General features: G+C 39.1%; 1 protein-coding gene across 1 annotated transcript; it reads left to right on the top strand.

The window, feature by feature from the left end:
- The first annotated feature begins 135 nt into the window (after nucleotides 1-135).
- xpo1a (exportin 1 a) lies at nucleotides 136-17472 on the top strand. The gene is made up of 25 exons (XM_080880878.1): nucleotides 136-735; nucleotides 1279-1411; nucleotides 1566-1667; nucleotides 3774-3846; nucleotides 3964-4025; nucleotides 4960-5004; nucleotides 5099-5280; nucleotides 5876-5924; nucleotides 6017-6136; nucleotides 6793-6921; nucleotides 8195-8353; nucleotides 10674-10856; nucleotides 11123-11261; nucleotides 11624-11805; nucleotides 11938-12094; nucleotides 12241-12404; nucleotides 12600-12734; nucleotides 12846-13029; nucleotides 13336-13442; nucleotides 14255-14449; nucleotides 14555-14723; nucleotides 15257-15391; nucleotides 15564-15723; nucleotides 16221-16317; nucleotides 16621-17472. Exons 2-25 carry the CDS (start codon nucleotides 1286-1288, stop codon nucleotides 16765-16767), a joined length of 3201 nt encoding a protein of 1066 aa, XP_080737004.1. The 5' UTR covers nucleotides 136-735; nucleotides 1279-1285; the 3' UTR covers nucleotides 16768-17472.
- Nucleotides 17473-18475: the final 1003 nt, after the last annotated feature.

Here is an 18475-nt window from a genome sequence, read left to right as displayed (position 1 = left end):
AAGATAAACAGGGGGAGGGAGATGAGCCAGATTGACAGCTTCAAACAGCCCATGATAAAGCGTGACGAAATCAATGGCTGAACCAATTAGATGCTCAGTAGGCGGGTGCTTAGTCCAAATTTTACGCGGCGCTCGGCGGGTCGAAACACCGAGAATGAATATCCCGGTCTCAACCGGTTTTAACCGGTCCGTGGTTGGAAGCGTGAGCTTAGAGGAAGAGCACACTTGCACGCACTTAAACATCTTTGCTTCCCAACAGTGTGTGCGAACAGAACCAGAAATAAAACGAGATTATTTTTACTTTGTGACCCGGAATACGACTCCAAGTCTGACTACGTGAAACTCTGGTGTTAGCTTAGCTTGATGTTACATTAGCCAGCGGACCTAAATCATTGACTTTTCCATTAGCACGCTAAGTTGCTATTAGCCTGGTCGGATGTAACTGGTAGCCTACCAATTATGTTTCAGAGTGGCTAAAGACAAGAAACGTCGGATATTCTTTAATATATCGCTAAAAAAAAAATCGATGAATATCCAGCTTGACAGCATTTTTAAATTACGACTGTTGGTGTAATCGAGGAAAGCTACTATTAGCTTTTGGCTAACGACTTTTAAGGGCAGCGTAACGTAAACGTGTGCCATGAGATAAAGCTGCGAATTAGTTTGTATCGTATTTAGCGGTTTCACATTATTAAAACCATCAGTAGTTTTCGACGAGCGGACACCAACTATCAGGTAAGTCGCGTCTGATCACCATTAACTTATTAAGACTAACGTCAGGGTGTATCGGTTTTGAAACTAACCACCATTGGTAATGATGACCGGTTATAGAACTCAGACGTCTTACAAGTTATTGTACTTGGTAAACTGGTACCTTTAATTGCGCCCAATAGTGGCAAACGGATCTGAGTGGACGTGTGTTGAATGCTGTATTTGCGGGTTGGCGGCGCTGTTTCGTGTTTCGCCAGTTTATGGTTTGTTTCAGTGACTGTCATAACTTTACCACGAGGGGCTGGCAAAACCGGAATAACCTGTTTCTGACTTATTTATTTCTCCAGAATATCGGTTGTCGATTCCATTTTTTTTTACGTTCCACTTATCTAGTATGTGTTAGTATTTACAGTGTAAATTTTCAACACTAAAAGGCTTAGTTTTTAGCACTTGTACTGCAAATTTTAATCACAGATGCGGTTCTTTTGTGTTTGGTAGTTCTTTTGTTACTTTTCCCCCAAAGAAAAGTTGGGGTTAAGGTTTCTGTTGCTTCGTTTCCCCTGTCAGAATCTCTATGCCAGCAGAAATGACAATGTTGGCAGATCACCCAGCCAGACAGCTGCTGGACTTCAGCCAGAAATTGGACATAAATCTGTTGGACAATGTTGTCAACTCCATGTATCATGACATTGGATCCCAGGTGTGTTTTATGTGTTTCACCTTCAGTCAAAGCAGTGCTACTTTCAAGTCCCTAATGGGTTTGGGAGCTTGTCTTGTAGCAAATACATGTATGTTAAATTGAAGTATACTTTAAGTTGCTCTAAACCCACTGCTACTATGTTGCTCTTTTCTAGCAACGAGTAGCCCAGGAAGTGCTCACAAACTTGAAGGACCACCCTGATGCTTGGACGAGAGTCGACACCATCCTGGAGTTCTCTCAGAACATGAAAACTAAGGTGTGAGCATAACAAGCATGTATTAAGGAATGCTAGGGCCTTAGACGAGCTACATTATTACACTGTTGAAGACCAGTGTATTAATGTGAGCTGAAGCTTATTGCTTTATCCACATAAGGCTTAGGCTTTCAGGGAGGTGAGGTGTGAGAAATCATTATGATTGACCTAGTGTTTACTGGATATCTTGTACAGTCAATGGGTCATGCTTCACTATCTTTAAATAAGTAGTTTTTGACAGCCTTACATGCTGTGCCTTTTTTTACTAGATCACGGATTTAAAGACTCTTGTGACGCTATCTTCAGTTGTCAGTGCTGTCAGAATGTTTGTTTTGGGCTTCTTTTGGCATTGCTACTGTCTCCATTTGTGTATATAATGGCTCTGAGACTGTGCTTAGTATGCACACTTATTTGTCTTTGGTCTAAGGTACACACAGCTGCTGTTGCAAGAGAGTTAAATGCTTAACTCGTAGGGCTTGAGAGGTGCAAGTGTTGAAGGTTAATGTGTCCATTTATAACAGTTCAATTATTATAACAATGCCAATTCCACACTTGTATATATTTTGTGTAAGAACAGTGACTAAATATGTGGCTGAAGTCTACAATTAGTTTTTTACCTGTCAACACTGACCAAAGGTCATGTATGATTATTGCTTTAAAAGAAAAAAGAGAGAGACACACTTTCCAACTATTTGAATATTGCACACTCAGAAAAAGGCAAAGTAGTACAGTGAGAGACATATTCTGGTATATGTATTTAAACAGAAAGTTACATAAATGCACATTACAAAATAACAGAATAAATTGATTAGTTATAAGTTATATAGAATAAGCATTCAATGTGCTGAACAGCAATGATCTTTTTGAACAAATAACAGGACATAATCAAACCATCAGGGACCAGTGCTGCCTGAAGCTTTTCTCAATAGCCAAATCAGTCAGCAAATTTAAGGTTCCACTGTTTTGCAATCAGTTGACCAAAATCAGAAATTTCCCTGAAGACTGTGGGTGTAAAGTCACTGCTGCAGAATTAGCTTGTGAATTCTCTGCAGTCATTACCACATGGTGCTTTTCAAAAAATTAAAGGTAAAACCAAGTTTGAGCTAACTTTGTGTATTTTAAAAACAAACTACTACATCTAAACTAACTGGGGATTAAAGCTTAAGTGGGAAGTCTGTCATGAGCACAAATATCTCTTAAACTTTACAGTGTAACCTGAAATGCATCTCCCTAAAGATGTAACTACAAGTTGCAGCCCACAGCTATTGTGAAAGGCCTGTTCAGTACCTTTGATTCATCATGTGAATTCCTTTGAACTTCTTCACTGCAGTTTTTGAGTTTATCAATGAGAGAGCAGTCATCATCTCAATATATGGATTAATAATCAAAGCATCAATAAGGACTTTAAAATGATGAGGGGGGAAATCCCAGCTTTTTGTTTTTATCTACTAGCACCATATATAAAACAGCAGGATATAACCATATGATAATTAACACATATTATACCATGCACAATTGGCCACTTATGTAGGTTATGTTGTAGGATGCACCGAAAAAGTCTGAATTAGGCCTTAGCCTGTTACTGATAACTATGTTAATACACCCATATAAATATCTTGAAAGATTCATTTAAGCTAAAGGTTTTTCTATTAAGCATATTATGACTTAATAGTGTTTATCTTTGGTAGCTGATATTTATCCACTTACGTTTACTAATTACATTAGGTCACTTCTCACTCGCACCAGTAGCTGTGTATCTAAACTCTGCCGCAGCCAGAGCTGCACCTTCGCAGCCATTGCTGGGTTCTCCTTCCACAGTCAAATAATTTGCACAATTAAATGTCTAATTACTTTGTGAATTCCATTACATAATTGAATTTAGAATATTCGTTGACAGCCCCAGTAATATCAATGTCTAAAGACCATGGGTCATCAATTTTGGGCTGCACAAAGCTGTCCACATGGGGTCACCGTGGAGACATGACAGTGCAAAGACTCTCCTGAGGTTAGCTCTTGTTTTTGCTTGTAAATCGTGATGAAAGGATTGAGTCTTTTTCAGAGCTCTAACTCATCTTTTCTTTTTTTTTTCTTTTTTCCCCTCCCAAATAGTATTATGCTCTTCAGATTCTGGAGACAGTCATCAAAACACGCTGGAAGATTCTTCCAAGAAATCAGTGTGAAGGTAAAAATCACCCTAATGACATTAATCAGGATATCTGTGTGTTTTCTTCCTCAGATATGTTATTTGTCTGAAAGGTGTAATCAGTTTTCTCTGAACAACACATGTCTGTGTTTTCAGGAATCAAGAAGTATGTTGTTGGACTGATTATCAAGACTTCTTCTGATCCTGCGAACATGGAGGTAAGGTGTCCTGTGTGATATGGTGCACTTAAACATACTCGTGTCATTGTAATAGGGTTGTCCCGATATTAGAATTTCAAACTCTGTTCTGATGTTCAGGAGAATACTTGACACAATTTTTGATACCACAGGGAAGTTTGACCACATTGTGCAACAACAGAAGTAATGGCAAAGACATCATTTCTTGAAAAACTTGATGTATTAATTTTACAAATGATTTAGATTTCATTATAGACTGAAGTTAAAATATATTTTAAAACATATCAATAGATAAAGGGTACAACTGCAGAATACCTAACATATCAAGATATATTTTTTTAATCATTGAAGACAAAGAGGATTATAGAAAAACTACAAATAATAATGTATTTATGCTAATATAAAAACGATAAAAAACCAAGAGTGTTCACTGTGAAGCAGATTGAACCAATCACTCACTGATTGGTTGCACTTCAAAACTGAAGTTATGGCTGGCAACAACAAAATAAGAAATGCATAATTAACACATGGATAAATTATTCCAAAAGCAGAAAAGTATATCATCTTGTACACATCTGCCTTCTCTTCACCGGATCTGCAACCTCTTGCTCATCCAGTGTTCACTCTGTCCTGCCTCACTCTGCAGCTCTTCACTTCACCTCCAAAATTTGCTCAGAGTAGTTTGTCACATTCTCTCCACTGTTCAGCTACTGTTCCCCTGCTGCTCTGCACAGCCAGCAACCCATCTAGTTTCCCATGTGTCCGTAATCCAGTCTGTTACTGCTCAATATTCTATCCATGACCCAGTCAGCCCTGCACCATTTATTAATCTTTTTTCTAACCATAGTCTGCTAGCTGTTACGTGACTGATTAAAAATGGCTAATGTGGCTATTGGGTAGTTGCTAATAGTTAACAGCTAACATAACATGTAACCTTTTTTATGTTTATTTGCAGAAAGAGGGGGTATACATTTCAAAACTCAACATGATCCTTGTACAGGTAAATAGGCATTTAATGTTTGATATAGTGTACATTATTATTGTTTGACATAAAGCAATGATGCTGATGATGAGCTCTATTTCTGGACTTTTAGATCCTGAAGCAGGAATGGCCCAAACACTGGCCCACTTTTATAAGTGATATTGTGGGTGCAAGTCGGACCAGTGAGAGCCTCTGTCAGAACAACATGATCATCCTCAAACTGCTCAGTGAAGAGGTGTTTGACTTCTCCAGTGGCCAGATGACCCAGGTGAAGGCCAAGCATCTCAAAGACAGGTAACTGATCTGATATACTGTATAACTTATGTCGAGCAAATAGTGGACGTCAGGTCTTACATTTGAGTACTGAATACTGAAAGAAGGAGAAATATTGGTTCATTGTTGATTTTGAGTCTTTTATTTTCAGTCCAATCAGGCACAGTTAGAGATATCATATTTTTTTTGATGTTGTGCATTCTCGCGTTTCCATTGCATATTTCGATCAGTCATACTGCATTCCAAAACCTGCAGGTTATATTGTAATTTGTATGCATTTGTATACTGATGATTCCCCCAAAAAAGCTGTGTAGATGTAAGATTGCACCTTTTGTTAACAAAATGTAGCAATTATCCCAAAAGAAGGCTGGGAAGATTGTGAACTCTGACATCCTGAGTGAGACTCCACTTTAATTGGTTTTAGCAGCAGTATGTAAAATTTACTACCATTTGTTAATCTGGTCAACGCAAAGCCAGATTGTTGGTCATTTGGCTCATTGGGTGCCACGGTAGACTCCGCTAGACTTGGGGGAAAAGGGTGAGAGCTTTAAAAAAAAAAACAAAAAAAAAAATCCAGATGATGAGTACTTACACTCCGCTCTCTTTTCCCTGTCAGCATGTGCAATGAGTTCTCCCAAATATTCCAGCTGTGCCAGTTTGTAATGGTAAGACAAACAATTTTTTTTCGTAGTTGTTTTCAAAACATTTTGTGCAAGTCTCAATACCTCAATTTGATGTGTATAATTCTTCTCCATAGGAAAATTCCCAAAATGCCCCACTGGTCCACGCTACCCTGGAGACTTTACTCCGCTTTTTGAATTGGATTCCTTTAGGTTACATCTTTGAGACGAAACTCATCAGCACGTTGGTCTACAAGGTAAACCAGATGATACTCTTTCATTAAATAAAACTTGAAATAATTAACTCTAATACAGCGTGATACAGTATGTCTGTGAGTCTGGTTATACTGAAAAACACTGACATGGCATGGTAAGGCCAGTTAAATTAATGTTGTCACGCAAAGTGTCTAAGAACAAATGCTCAGATTTGCACATGGAATCAATTACAAGTAGAAACTTCGAAAAGGTTTTAACCTTAAATTTTGACAACTTTATCAGTTCAAAGGGATCCCACCGTCTGAGCTATGGTGGTTCATCCTAAAGATGCATAACAATATTGTGGAAATATCGCCATTAATCCAGAACTCGTTGTGTCATTGGTTTGGTCAGGAATCAGTCATTTATTACATGCATATAAAGCAGTTGGTGCTAGATAATGATCATAAAATCGTCAAATTGATCTGAACTGGTTACAGCTGCAGGGCTCACAAAACTCGCTAGCCCGACGTCCCGGGGCTAGCGATTTTTGTGAGCCCTGAGCTGACTAAATGTGAGTCTGTCACTATCATAGTTGTTGAGTCAAGGCTGTTAACCAGCTAACTTGTATGCATGTAAGAAATGCATTCCTTCATCACAAATTATAGGAGCAAGAAAAATAGACATGTCAGCACTGACCTGCTGTTTTCTTTTTCAGTTCTTGAACGTACCCATGTTTCGCAATGTGACTCTGAAATGTCTGACTGAGATCGCTGGTGTGAGCGTGAACCAGTATGAGGAGCAGTTTGTCAACCTCTTTACCCTCACCATGTCCCAGCTCAAACAGGTATGCACTCAGACCCAATTAGTATTGAGTGCCTCTTGCATTAATTGCACTCAGTGTTACAACGTGCTTACAAATACCGTTTGAGTTATTACACACAAATCTCCAACCTTCCACCTCCACAAAAGCTCAACAGGCAGCACAGGCTGTCAGTCTCTCAGTAAAAGAAAGACCCAAAATAAATGTAGATTAAGTAAGAAATTTTCCTTAGTCCATTCAGAAATGGGCATAAATGTTTTTCAGTGTGTGTATGTGTGAATTCAACAGTTTTGCTGAGTTGCTCTGTTTACAACAGCAGATAAGTTTCAAAAACTGCCCAAATACACAAAGCATGAGAGGAAGCAGTGGATAGTTTAGTACTTTCTGTTCACAAATTAAAATACAGAGTTTAATTTAAAACCAACTACTTTCACTGTGCTGTGTATTGTGAATGTGCTTGTACAGAGTGCCTTAGGCTAAAGTGAAGAGTTTAATCCTTTCTGAGACCATTGCATGAGCTCAGGCTTTTCTGAATGAATCATGTAATAATCACAGCTGTGTTTCACACACAAGAATATTATGTCGTCTGTAACATTGAGCAGACTGACATATGGTGCTATAGCAAGTCAGGTCATAGACTTTATTTGTACTGTAGAACTGTTTCGTTGTAGCCCATTTTATGTTGTACATCAGTGTCTATCAATAGGTAAACTGTACTTTATCAAACATTTAAACTCTTACTTGATAAGTCATCGTTTATTCTCTCCAGAGTCTCTGTACTAAGTACTTTTCTATGTACTTTAGTACTTCAGGCTCCACTCTGACTATCTAAGAACAAAATGATGCTAGTGCATGAGATGGAGAAGTTTTCTGCGTAGCTGTGGCCTGACAAATTATCTGAACAGAAGATTATAAAATGTAATGAATATAAGATCAGGGTTTCTTTAGTTACCAGAAAATTTTACATTTCTAAAGTTATAAGTAAACCTGGTCCTTACTTTACATGATATTCATTAAAACATTCCTTAAATGAAACTATACTAAACGTTATCACCCAGTATTCCTTAACAGGCAGTGTTTCTGGTATAACTTTGTGGTTTATATTCTAGTTTTAGATTAAAGTTGAATCTTGAGTGGTCTCATAGTTGAGTATAAGATAAAACTTGATTACAGCAAATGCAATGTCCACAAACAAAACCCCAAATGGATTCAATGAAAGCTTTGAAGATAAATTAATAATTATAAGGCTTTGCAGTAATCTCTCTCTCTCTTTTTTTTTTTTTTGCTGTTTGGCCAGATGCTGCCTTTAAACACAAACATCAGAGTGGCGTACGCCAATGGGAAGGATGACGAACAAAACTTTATTCAGAATCTGAGCTTGTTCCTCTGCACTTTCCTCAAAGAACATGGCCAGCTCATTGAGAAAAGGCCCAACCTACGCGAGACACTCATGGAGGTAGGCGGACAACACAGCAACACAAACGAGAACATTTTCACTGTTTTTCTTTTTGTTTGTTTGTTTCTTTTTTCATGTGGACCCTGAACTCTCATGTTGTGGCTTACAGTCATTTTGTCTATATTAGCATCCCTTTCTGTATCAGGTGACTGCCAGATTTTCTTTTTCTCCTCATGCATTTTGTCCTTATTACTAGGGATGGGTATCGTTTAGGTTTTATCCGATACCGGTGCCAAACCGGTACTTTTGAAACGGTGCCGGTGCTCAAACCGGTGCTTAAAGAATGGAGAACACAAAATTGGTCCAAAAACCTCTCATGTTCAGCTGTTTTTTTTTTTTTTTTTTTTTTTTTTTTTGTAAAAAGATAACAATGTTAGCCTTTTCTGCAGCTATGGGGCATATATGGTATCACTCTTGGCTGGAAGCAGTGCTTAAACAATGGAAAAAAACACCAATTTTGTCCAAAAACCTCTCATGTTTAACTGTTTTCCACTTTTTCTTTGGTCATTTTAGCCTTTTTGGCCAGGGTGAAGGGAGTATCTGCCATCAAACAAGAAGACAGCCGCATGTAACTACAATGCTGTTTGCTAGTTCACCTTACATGCATTAATGTAATAACGTGGTTAGCCTACTCAACGTAAATTATACACGTGCAACATTAAGCTACTCACGCAGAGAAGAACGGCTGCTGCTGCATCATCATCCTCATCATTTCTGCTACACTGGCAGGGCTAGGGGCCAGGACTCTCCTCTTCGTGTTTTTGGGGATGTTGCTAACTCTGGGTCCCATAACAGGCACCACACCCGCAGTAGATGTGCTCGGTGTGAGGTCTCGCAGCAAGCTATCAAATACGCCGCATTTTTCGGCTTTAAAAAAAAAAAACCATTATGCGTCGCCAGGTGTTTCATCGGATTCGAGGTGTTACTTCCTTTGACAGTATCACAGTATCAGCTTAAAGCACTTGTTGCTGCTGAGTTTCCATATTTTGCTGTGAAGTACAGCCAGACTTTTGACCGCTTCGCTTTGGGCATTTTAATCTGTAGCTCTGCTCTAAAAGAACGTACGTACCTGGACCCGCCTACTATCCTCGGAAACGTAAACTGATTGGCTAGAATCTAAAGTGCATCACAGCTCAGGAAAATAAAGCACCGAAATGTGCGCTGCTTTTTGGTCTGGTTACTACCGTTTATGTCAGAACCGGTGCCGATACCGGTACCCATCCCTACTTATTACACTTTTGCAATGGTATACATTTTGAAGCAATTACACTGGGATGGTCGACCTTTCTCTTTTCCACTTAAATAAGTATAGATAGTTAATTGTTCTGGGAACTGTGAAGAATGAGAGTAGCACAGGAAATATCAGTAATCTGTACTGCAATTTAACCATAAAAAGGCTCATTAATTTTGATTATGTAAACATAACTTATCTGTTTGTTTTATGAAATATAAAACGCTAAGGACAAGTGGACCAGGAAATCAGGAAGTTGCTTAAAAAGTAAAAGGGAGATTATTTAAATTACAAACTGTACCATTATATTATCTTCATACTATATTTATAGGACAGCCAATGAAGACTACTTGATTATGCTTGAAACCAACAAATTCAGGGCATACTATGTCCCACATTTGGTTAAAGAAAGTGAGGAATATCCTGAGATCTTTTGACTTTAAAAAGCTCACTATAAAGAAGTGTATTGCATCTGATCGTGTTATAAAAGTTTTCTGTCTTGCAAATGTCAGTACTAAAGCACTGAGTACATCCATACTGAACGAATAACTGACCTGAGAAGACCTAGTTGTCCTATATCTGTTCTGAAGCACAAAGATTTTAAGGATAGGAAACATCTTCATAAATGCACCTGAGATTATGTTGATTCCAAGAAATGGAATCCTTATCACTTACTTTTACACACAAGAAATCAACATTTATAAAACCACTGTAAAGTGTTTTGTTTCAGTCAGACTTTTTCCAGTGAGTCCATGAAGATGCCAGAATCTTTTCTTTGACAGCTGATTTTCTTCTTTCAGCTTCTTTTGAGCTTCTCATCTGTGAGAGCTGTGATTCTTGACTGGCTGGTTCTTTATTTTCGTCTGATGTTGGAGAACCCATTGTTATGTAATTGTGGATGACCACCACATTTTACCTACAACAGGATAATTTAACTAGTCTGTGACTGACCAGAAGAGTCATGACATAATAACCCCCACTTTAAAAAAAGAATAGAAGTTTGAATAATGACATACATCCCTTTGTTTCATCAGTTGACTTGAAACATTTAAAGTTGTCCAGCCTCACCACACTTTGTCCTGTCTGCAGGCGCTGCACTACATGCTGCTGGTGTCAGAAGTGGAGGAGACGGAGATCTTTAAGATCTGTTTGGAATACTGGAACCACCTGGCAGCTGAACTCTACAGAGAGAGTCCCTTCTCCACTTCCAGCACTCCACTGCTCTCTGATGTCCCACCACGCAGACACCTTTACCTACCTGTGCTCTCCCAGGTTGGGCTGCTATTACGCACGCACACACAGAGATTGTATCCTCAAAATGTCAGTGGATTAAGAGGTCACACTCTTGTCCCAAATGCAACTTATGATTATATTGAACAGCATTACAATCATATTGTTATGATTATTTATTGGTCATGTTTTTTTTTAAATGGCATAAAATGCTTGCAAACATCTAAAACAAAATAATTGCATTTTTTACACTGTTCTTACAAAACTGATGTGTCTAACTGACTCTCTATATCCCTGTCTTCTTTCAGGTGCGTCTACTGATGGTGAGCCGTATGGCCAAACCAGAGGAAGTGCTCGTGGTGGAGAACGATCAGGGCGAAGTGGTCAGGGAGTTTATGAAGGACACAGATGCAATCAACCTTTACAAGAACATGAGAGAGACTCTTGGTAAGTTGTTAACGGTCTTTGTGACTAACTATAAAATATTATATTTATAATATTACTTATTTATATTTATAAAATATTTTAATTGTGCAGTTTTCAGGGGTTTTTCTCACTGTCAAGTTACGTCCTGTATGTACCAGGCTGTTATTCAACATTTAAGACCTTTCAGTTGTAATTTTATGCTTCAGTAATGTATGCTGCTCCTGTGGGGTCTCAAAGAGGATTAATTTTTTTTCTTTAAATTTATGAAAACCAAAAATGGGTTTATTAAAAGATCTGGCATCTTGTTATTAAAATGGTGTGGTCAGCAGCACTTACTGGTTATATTGGCACTTTGTATTAAGTAACTCTCTCTTTGTGCACAGTGTATCTGACTCATCTGGACTATGCTGATACTGAACGCATCATGACAGAGAAGCTTCACAACCAGGTGAATGGCACCGAGTGGTCGTGGAGAAACCTGAACATGCTGTGCTGGGCCATTGGTTCCATCAGCGGAGCGATGCATGAGGAGGATGAAAAGAGGTTCCTTGTGACTGTCATCAAGGTGAAACATACATTGTTGTAGCACATGTCATTAACACAGTATGGCATCAGTATGGCTGAAAAATATGTTTAGATTTTGTCAGTCTCTGTAACACCAAACAATATAAATTGATTAGGTGTGTTACAATCGCAGGACCTGCTTGGCTTGTGTGAGCAGAAAAGAGGCAAAGACAACAAGGCCATAATAGCATCAAACATCATGTATATCGTGGGTCAGTATCCTCGCTTCCTGCGAGCCCATTGGAAGTTCCTCAAGACGGTCGTCAACAAGCTGTTTGAGTTTATGCATGGTGAGATATTTTGTGCTGAATTTTTGTGTTTTTCTGATGCTTGGTGTTAGGAGAATGTTGAAACGATGCAAAGCATTGTTACACTGCTGTCAATGAATAAGGCTTATTGTGATTTTGTTCGGCTTATTCTCTTTTTCCTCGCACAGAGACACATGATGGCGTTCAGGACATGGCATGTGATACTTTCATCAAGATAGCCCAAAAGTGCCGCCGTCATTTTGTGCAGGTTCAGGTGGGAGAGGTGATGCCCTTTATAGATGAGATTCTGAACAACATCAACACCATCATTTGTGACCTGCAGCCTCAGCAGGTGAGCCCTGCCCAGTGTCTGGACTTATTCACGTGGTTTTGTTATAGTTCTGCTGTTAAATAGGTTTAAGTGCGTCTGTCAGACTTTCACGGGATGGAAATTGTGTTTTGCAGTAGAACTTTTCGTTTGCTAAGTTCCAAACCTACATGTTGACAAAGGTCTATGTTAGAATTAAGCCCAGTCCCATTCCTGCAGGTTCATACATTTTATGAGGCAGTGGGCTACATGATTGGAGCTCAGACAGACCAGGCTGTTCAAGAGCTTCTGATAGAGAAATACATGCTGCTGCCTAATCAGGTGTGGGACAGCATCATCCAGCAAGCCACTAAGGTGAGAAACCATGTAATGTGCCAGTGCTGTTACATTGTCAATAAGGCAGCCTGCAGCCCACTTCTGTTTTGTTAGTGTGTGCTTAATCTTTAACATGGACTTGTGCTACAGAATGTGGATATCCTGAAGGATGCAGAGACGGTGCGTCAGCTGGGCAGCATCCTCAAGACAAACGTCAGAGCCTGCAAAGCTGTTGGCCATCCCTTTGTTGTCCAGCTAGGACGCATCTACCTGGACATGCTCAACGTCTACAAATGTCTAAGTGAAAACATTTCCTCAGCCGTCCAAAGCAATGGTAAGTTTATGGGCTCTCCCTCAATTTATTAACCAGACTAATGTTTGAGCCTTATCAATAAAGTACTGTTAGACTGCTTACCACATAAAACCTACAGTAGTAAAGAAATGGGAATTCAAGCACACAGCATCACTGTTGTGACAATATAACCAGTAAATCACAGTAATAATTTTGACCAAAAAAATAATGTGCAAAAACTTACTGCCAAGTTTTTTTGATGAAACCCTTGAAAGTTTATTCATCCTCAGTATGTGCTCATTGGAGACGTCAGCCACTTAAACTTGTTGGTTTTTCTCGTTTGTACAGGTGAGATGGTGACTAAGCAGCCTCTGATTAGGAGTATGAGGACCGTAAAGAGAGAGACGCTAAAATTAATCTCTGGCTGGGTCAGTCGCTCCAATGACCCTCAGATGGTGAGCCTGGCCTTGTTTTGTTTCCTCTAGTCTGTTCTCTAATGAAACAGATTCAAATCTGTGTTTATGGAGACTTCTGTTTCGAGCAGTAATTCATATAAAACCCCTCCTGCATTTATTTAGCAATGAAGAAATAAATGCTGCAGGTAACAAACTGAAAATTGTAATAACTGCTTTGCATGTAAGCATGGGTTTCTTTTCCCCTCAGAAACAATGAGAAGCTTAAATTAGATTTTTTTCCCTGCTATAACCCTAAGTATGACCAAAGCATGTTCTTTCAAACCTTCACTGTCTCTGGAAAATGGGCACTATTATTATTTTGAAGCTAGAGTGCAAATTAATAATGTTAAAATTGTGTTAATGAAACGCTTAACTAAAATCTGTCATGGTTAAAGTCAAATGTCTGTAAATGTAGTAAATTATTGTAAAAGGAGTTGTCAGTTTTCACCTTCTAATTATATTTTTAAGGCTCCAGTAGTTAATGGTGTGTTATACTAAAGAGTTATTCAAAATCTTTTAATATCTGTCTTAAAGGAACGAGAGAACAGCTCTTTTACTCAGTGTGATTGTTTTTAATGTACTTTTAATTTGATCTGTTATTGTATATTTTACACATGTTTGTATGGGATATTGTATTTGTTTTAAATGTTATATACCTATGTGGTATGTGACTTTTGTTGCCATGATGCCAGGTCTCTCTTGGAAATGAGATTTTTAATCTCAATGAGATTTTTTACCTGGATAAATAAAGGATTAATAAAATATGAGGGTGTGAAACACCCATCATAATTGCTGCCGTTCCTTTGGTTCAGGTGGCAGAGAACTTTGTGCCTCCCCTGCTGGAAGCTGTGCTCATAGACTACCAGAGGAATGTTCCAGCTGCCCGGGAGCCTGAGGTCCTCAGCACCATGGCAACCATTGTGAACAAGTTGGGAGTCCATATCACCGGAGAAATTCCCATGATCTTTGACGCTGTCTTCGAGTGCACTCTGAACATGATAAACAAGGTTTAACTGAGTTGATTTAACTGTATCTGATAGAATAGAATAAAAATTTAAAGTTGAACAGTTTATAACCCTTCTTAACTCCTTGTTTTCCATTTATGCCTGTAGGACTTTGAAGAATTTCCAGAACACAGAACCCATTTCTTCTACCTCCTTCAGGCTGCCACCTCCCAGTGCTTCCCAGCCTTCCTATCTATTGCCCCAGCTCAGTTCAAACTGATCCTGGACTCCATCATCTGGGCTTTTAAGCATACGATGAGAAATGTGGCTGACACAGGTCTGAACTGAAAGCACTAACCCTGTTAGATTGTTCAGACAACACAGAGGGAGATGCTTTTTTTCTGCTTTTGATTCGATGTGATGTTGTTGAGATCGGGTATCCCTAATGTGATCAGCTCTGAGACTGATCATATGAGCCATAAACTGTTCACAAGCTGTTCCTGTTTAGTTTAGTTTTTTTAGTTTTTTTTTTTTGGGGGGGGGGTTAACAAGAGGCAGCCAATAGGTATAAAAATGCTTAAAAGAGAGAGAATCTAAACTTTTTCAACAAATGAAGTGAGACTACGTATAAGATAAGTAAGGATGGGATAAAAATATTGAACAGCTGAAGATATGATGCACAGTTAGTGTTTTTATTCTAGTGCAGTGCTGGAATAGAAATATGGAGCACAACAGTTCAAAATAAAAGTAATATACCACACAATACAATATCAAGTAATATGCAAAATTTGAAACTGACCTTACGTGTATGTAGTGCAGATTCTTCTCAAATCTCTGCTGATCTAAAGGATGTCGCATCCTCTTTTGCAGGCTTGCAGATCCTATATACTCTCCTGCAGAATGTTTCTGCAGAGGAAGCAGCAGCGCAGAGCTTCTACCAGACGTACTTCTGTGACATTCTGCAGCACATCTTTTCTGTGGTCACGGATACATCTCACACTGCAGGTAAAGAGATTATGAATGTATCATCACACAATTATAAAGGCTTCTCAGTTTGACCTTTATATAAATACAATAATGATGCAGCACTCCATTTTCAGTGTAGTCAGGAGCCAGTTTTTTTTATAAGACCAGCCAGTAACTAAATAACCAGCGTGTTGTTCTGCCCTTTCTCTAGGATTAACGATGCATGCCACCATCTTGGCGTATATGTTTAACCTGGTGGAAGAGGGGAAAGTTAGTGTTGCTCTGAGTGCTGCAAGCCCAGCCAACAATCAGGGACATGTCCAGGAGTACATCGCCAACCTGCTCAAGACAGCCTTCCCCCACCTCCAAGAGTAAGTCAGCTGAACCTTGCTTTGAACTCTGCTGCCCGTATTATTACTAGGACTCCCTCTACTCACCATCACACCTATCCTGAAGCAGCTTCACTGCTTCCTGGTTCAACTCCGTATTAATTTCAAAATACTCCTCCACACATTTAAGGCTATTCATTCTCTCTCCCCCCACCATAACTCTCTGACATGGTACAGATCCCATCCCGGTGCCTCAGATCCTCCTCTTCTCTTCTTCTTTCTGTTCCTTCATTTCATTGTATTACCGTGGGGGGCAGGACTTTTAGTTGCTTTGTTTTATTATTGTGTTCATTTCCTGTTTTTATGCTTGTCTTATTTGTTCTGTAAAGTGTCCTTGAGTGTTTTGAAAGGTGCTTTTTTTCTTGAATATGAGGCCAAAAAATTAAACTGTTGCAGAATTACAACAGATGTTATTTTTGACCACAGTTTTACAAGTTGTACTTTCCAGACTTGAGGCTCATTGAATGTTTTATCTACAGTGCCCAGGTGAAGGTGTTTGTGACGGGTCTATTCAGCCTCAATCAGGATATCCCAGCCTTTAAGGAGCACCTAAGGGACTTCCTTGTGCAGATCAAGGTGAGAAAATGGCCAAAAAAACTTGTCAGCTAGAAATTGACTTTGCCAACACAAAAGTCAATGAGCAATGATTCTTAGCTTGGATCCAAAGTATGCCAACCTTTGTGCTCAAATTTACATGAGCATAAAGATATTATTCATCAATGAAAACACTGCAGACACCTGCTTCTTAGTAGAAGAATAGAATTTAAGAGTAGAAGAGTTGAATTTAAAAGCACTGGTGTTGAAACTGTGTGGTTTAAGGAGCACAACACACCCAAATGAATCCAAATTTCCAAACCGTCCACTTGTGTGGTCTTGCAGGAGTTTGCTGGTGAGGACACGTCAGACCTCTTCCTGGAGGAGAGAGAGACAGCTCTGCGCCAAGCCCAGGAAGAAAAACACAAGCTCCAGATGTCTGTGCCCGGCATCCTCAACCCCCATGAGTTGCCAGAGGAGATGTGCGACTAAAGTGACCATAGCCCCTACGGACCAACTCTGAAGGGAGAAAGTTCAACAGGGAGCAAAGACATTTCCTGTTGTTTTCCTTCCAAGTGTGGTTGTGTGGAAGTGTGTGTTGAAGAGAATTGGAGAGGGGGACCCGGCACTCGGTTGTATGTCGACCAAATTCTGTCAATATGTAAATGAGAATCGCCCCTTATTACTACCCCCAATTCTGGCACAGATTCCTCCCCACCACCAGCTTCTTTTATATACATTGTTTATGTAACATGCCATCTTTTGTTACCTTCTTGCTGTCAAAGCTTTGTTTGGCCATGCATTCATTTAAACCTGCATGAAGTTGTAAGAAGTAATGGTTATTTTTTAACCTACTACATGCTTATTTCAACTTCCTTCCCACTTGTTAATATGTAATATATATATAATGTTGAAACACTTGCAATGGTTATGTGACAGATTGCTCCAGTTTCACAAGTGCCATGTGCACTGTGCAGAACGAATGTGATGTTCAAGGGGTCCATTTGTACTCCTTTGCTTCCTGTGTTTGTTGTTTTGGTTTTTGAGTGTGGTTGTTTTGTTTCTTTTCTTTTGTTTTGGCTTTCTGATAAATTCAGGGCTTCGGTTCCTCTGCTTTTGGATGAGTGCGTGCATATCATCCTGTTTGTAAAGCTGTCTTAGTACTCTGAAAATATAAAGTTGGCTATTTTTACAAAACATTCTGTATGATTCTCTTCTTTCTGTAAGCCTAACCTTAAGGACCTAAAATAGATAAGCTTCAGGTGCTACTGATAGGTCAGATGAGATGCAGTTTTTAAGTGAATAATCACTACACTTAAAAAGCCACTGTGGTGCCCCAGTCAGTTATTTGCAGCACGCATATATGAAACATTGGAGATGTTGAACTAAATCAACTTGCACATTTATCCAAATATAGCACTTCTTTGATACTACAGAAGGAGTAATAACAAGTTTTGTTATACATTTTAAAATGGATAAATTATACTTGATTTCTGTGATATACCCTGCGCAAAAAATGACCACTTTTTAATTGAGTATAGCATCAAATTAACTAGATTCTTTTTTTTTTTTTTAAATATTGATCTGGTCAGTTAGGTAGCAGAGGGGGTTAATGAGTTGCTTTCGTTGCAGGAGCAACACTGAGTCAACTCACGGGTGATCACACCCTTTTTGGCTCCTACCTCAAAGCACACTGTGTTCTGTTGATCTTATGTGCTGCACAATAATGTTTAATATTTAGTATTTACTGTCATATTCCCATATATCATTGTGATGTTGTTTATTCTATTACTCTTGTTCTCTTCTGCTTGCTTTCTTTTTTCTTTCTCAGCAGGTGATCCAGGTGATTGATATATGCATTTTTTTTCTGCCCGTTCTGTTGGTTTTTGTCTTTTGCCCTTCTCCCCCGTCCCTCTTCTCAGCTGTTTCTCTTTCCCTCTTTCTTTCTCCCCTTCTTTCCCCCAGTCAAGTCTGTCCCGTATTCAGTAAGTGAAAATAAAATAAACAATAAAAGGTGAATCAAATGGACCATTACGGCAAGGCTGGGATGGTCAATTTGGTAAAGTAAATCCGTTGGGCATCTTTCTTTGCCTTTAGACAACAATTCTGATGGCAAAAGAACCAAACGGGACAGGCCAAAAAAAACAAAAAAAAACAACACTGAGTCAACTCTGGCATCCTAGCATGACTGGGCCCCACA

The sequence above is a fragment of the Rhamphochromis sp. 'chilingali' genome (genome assembly GCF_963969265.1).
Source record: "Rhamphochromis sp. 'chilingali' genome assembly, chromosome: 4".
Classification (NCBI taxonomy): Eukaryota; Metazoa; Chordata; class Actinopteri; order Cichliformes; family Cichlidae; genus Rhamphochromis; species Rhamphochromis sp. 'chilingali'.
This window is presented reverse-complemented; position numbering and strand designations above follow the sequence as displayed.

Coding starts and splice junctions, on each gene's coding strand:
- xpo1a (XM_080880878.1), top strand. CDS start 1,286: ATGCCAGCAGAAATGACAATGTTGGCAGATCACCCAGCCAGACAGCTG. Junction 10,857..11,122: donor ACCTACCTGTGCTCTCCCAG/GTTGGGCTGCTA, acceptor GTCTTCTTTCAG/GTGCGTCTACTGATGGTGAG. Junction 16,318..16,620: donor ACTTCCTTGTGCAGATCAAG/GTGAGAAAATGG, acceptor GTGGTCTTGCAG/GAGTTTGCTGGTGAGGACAC.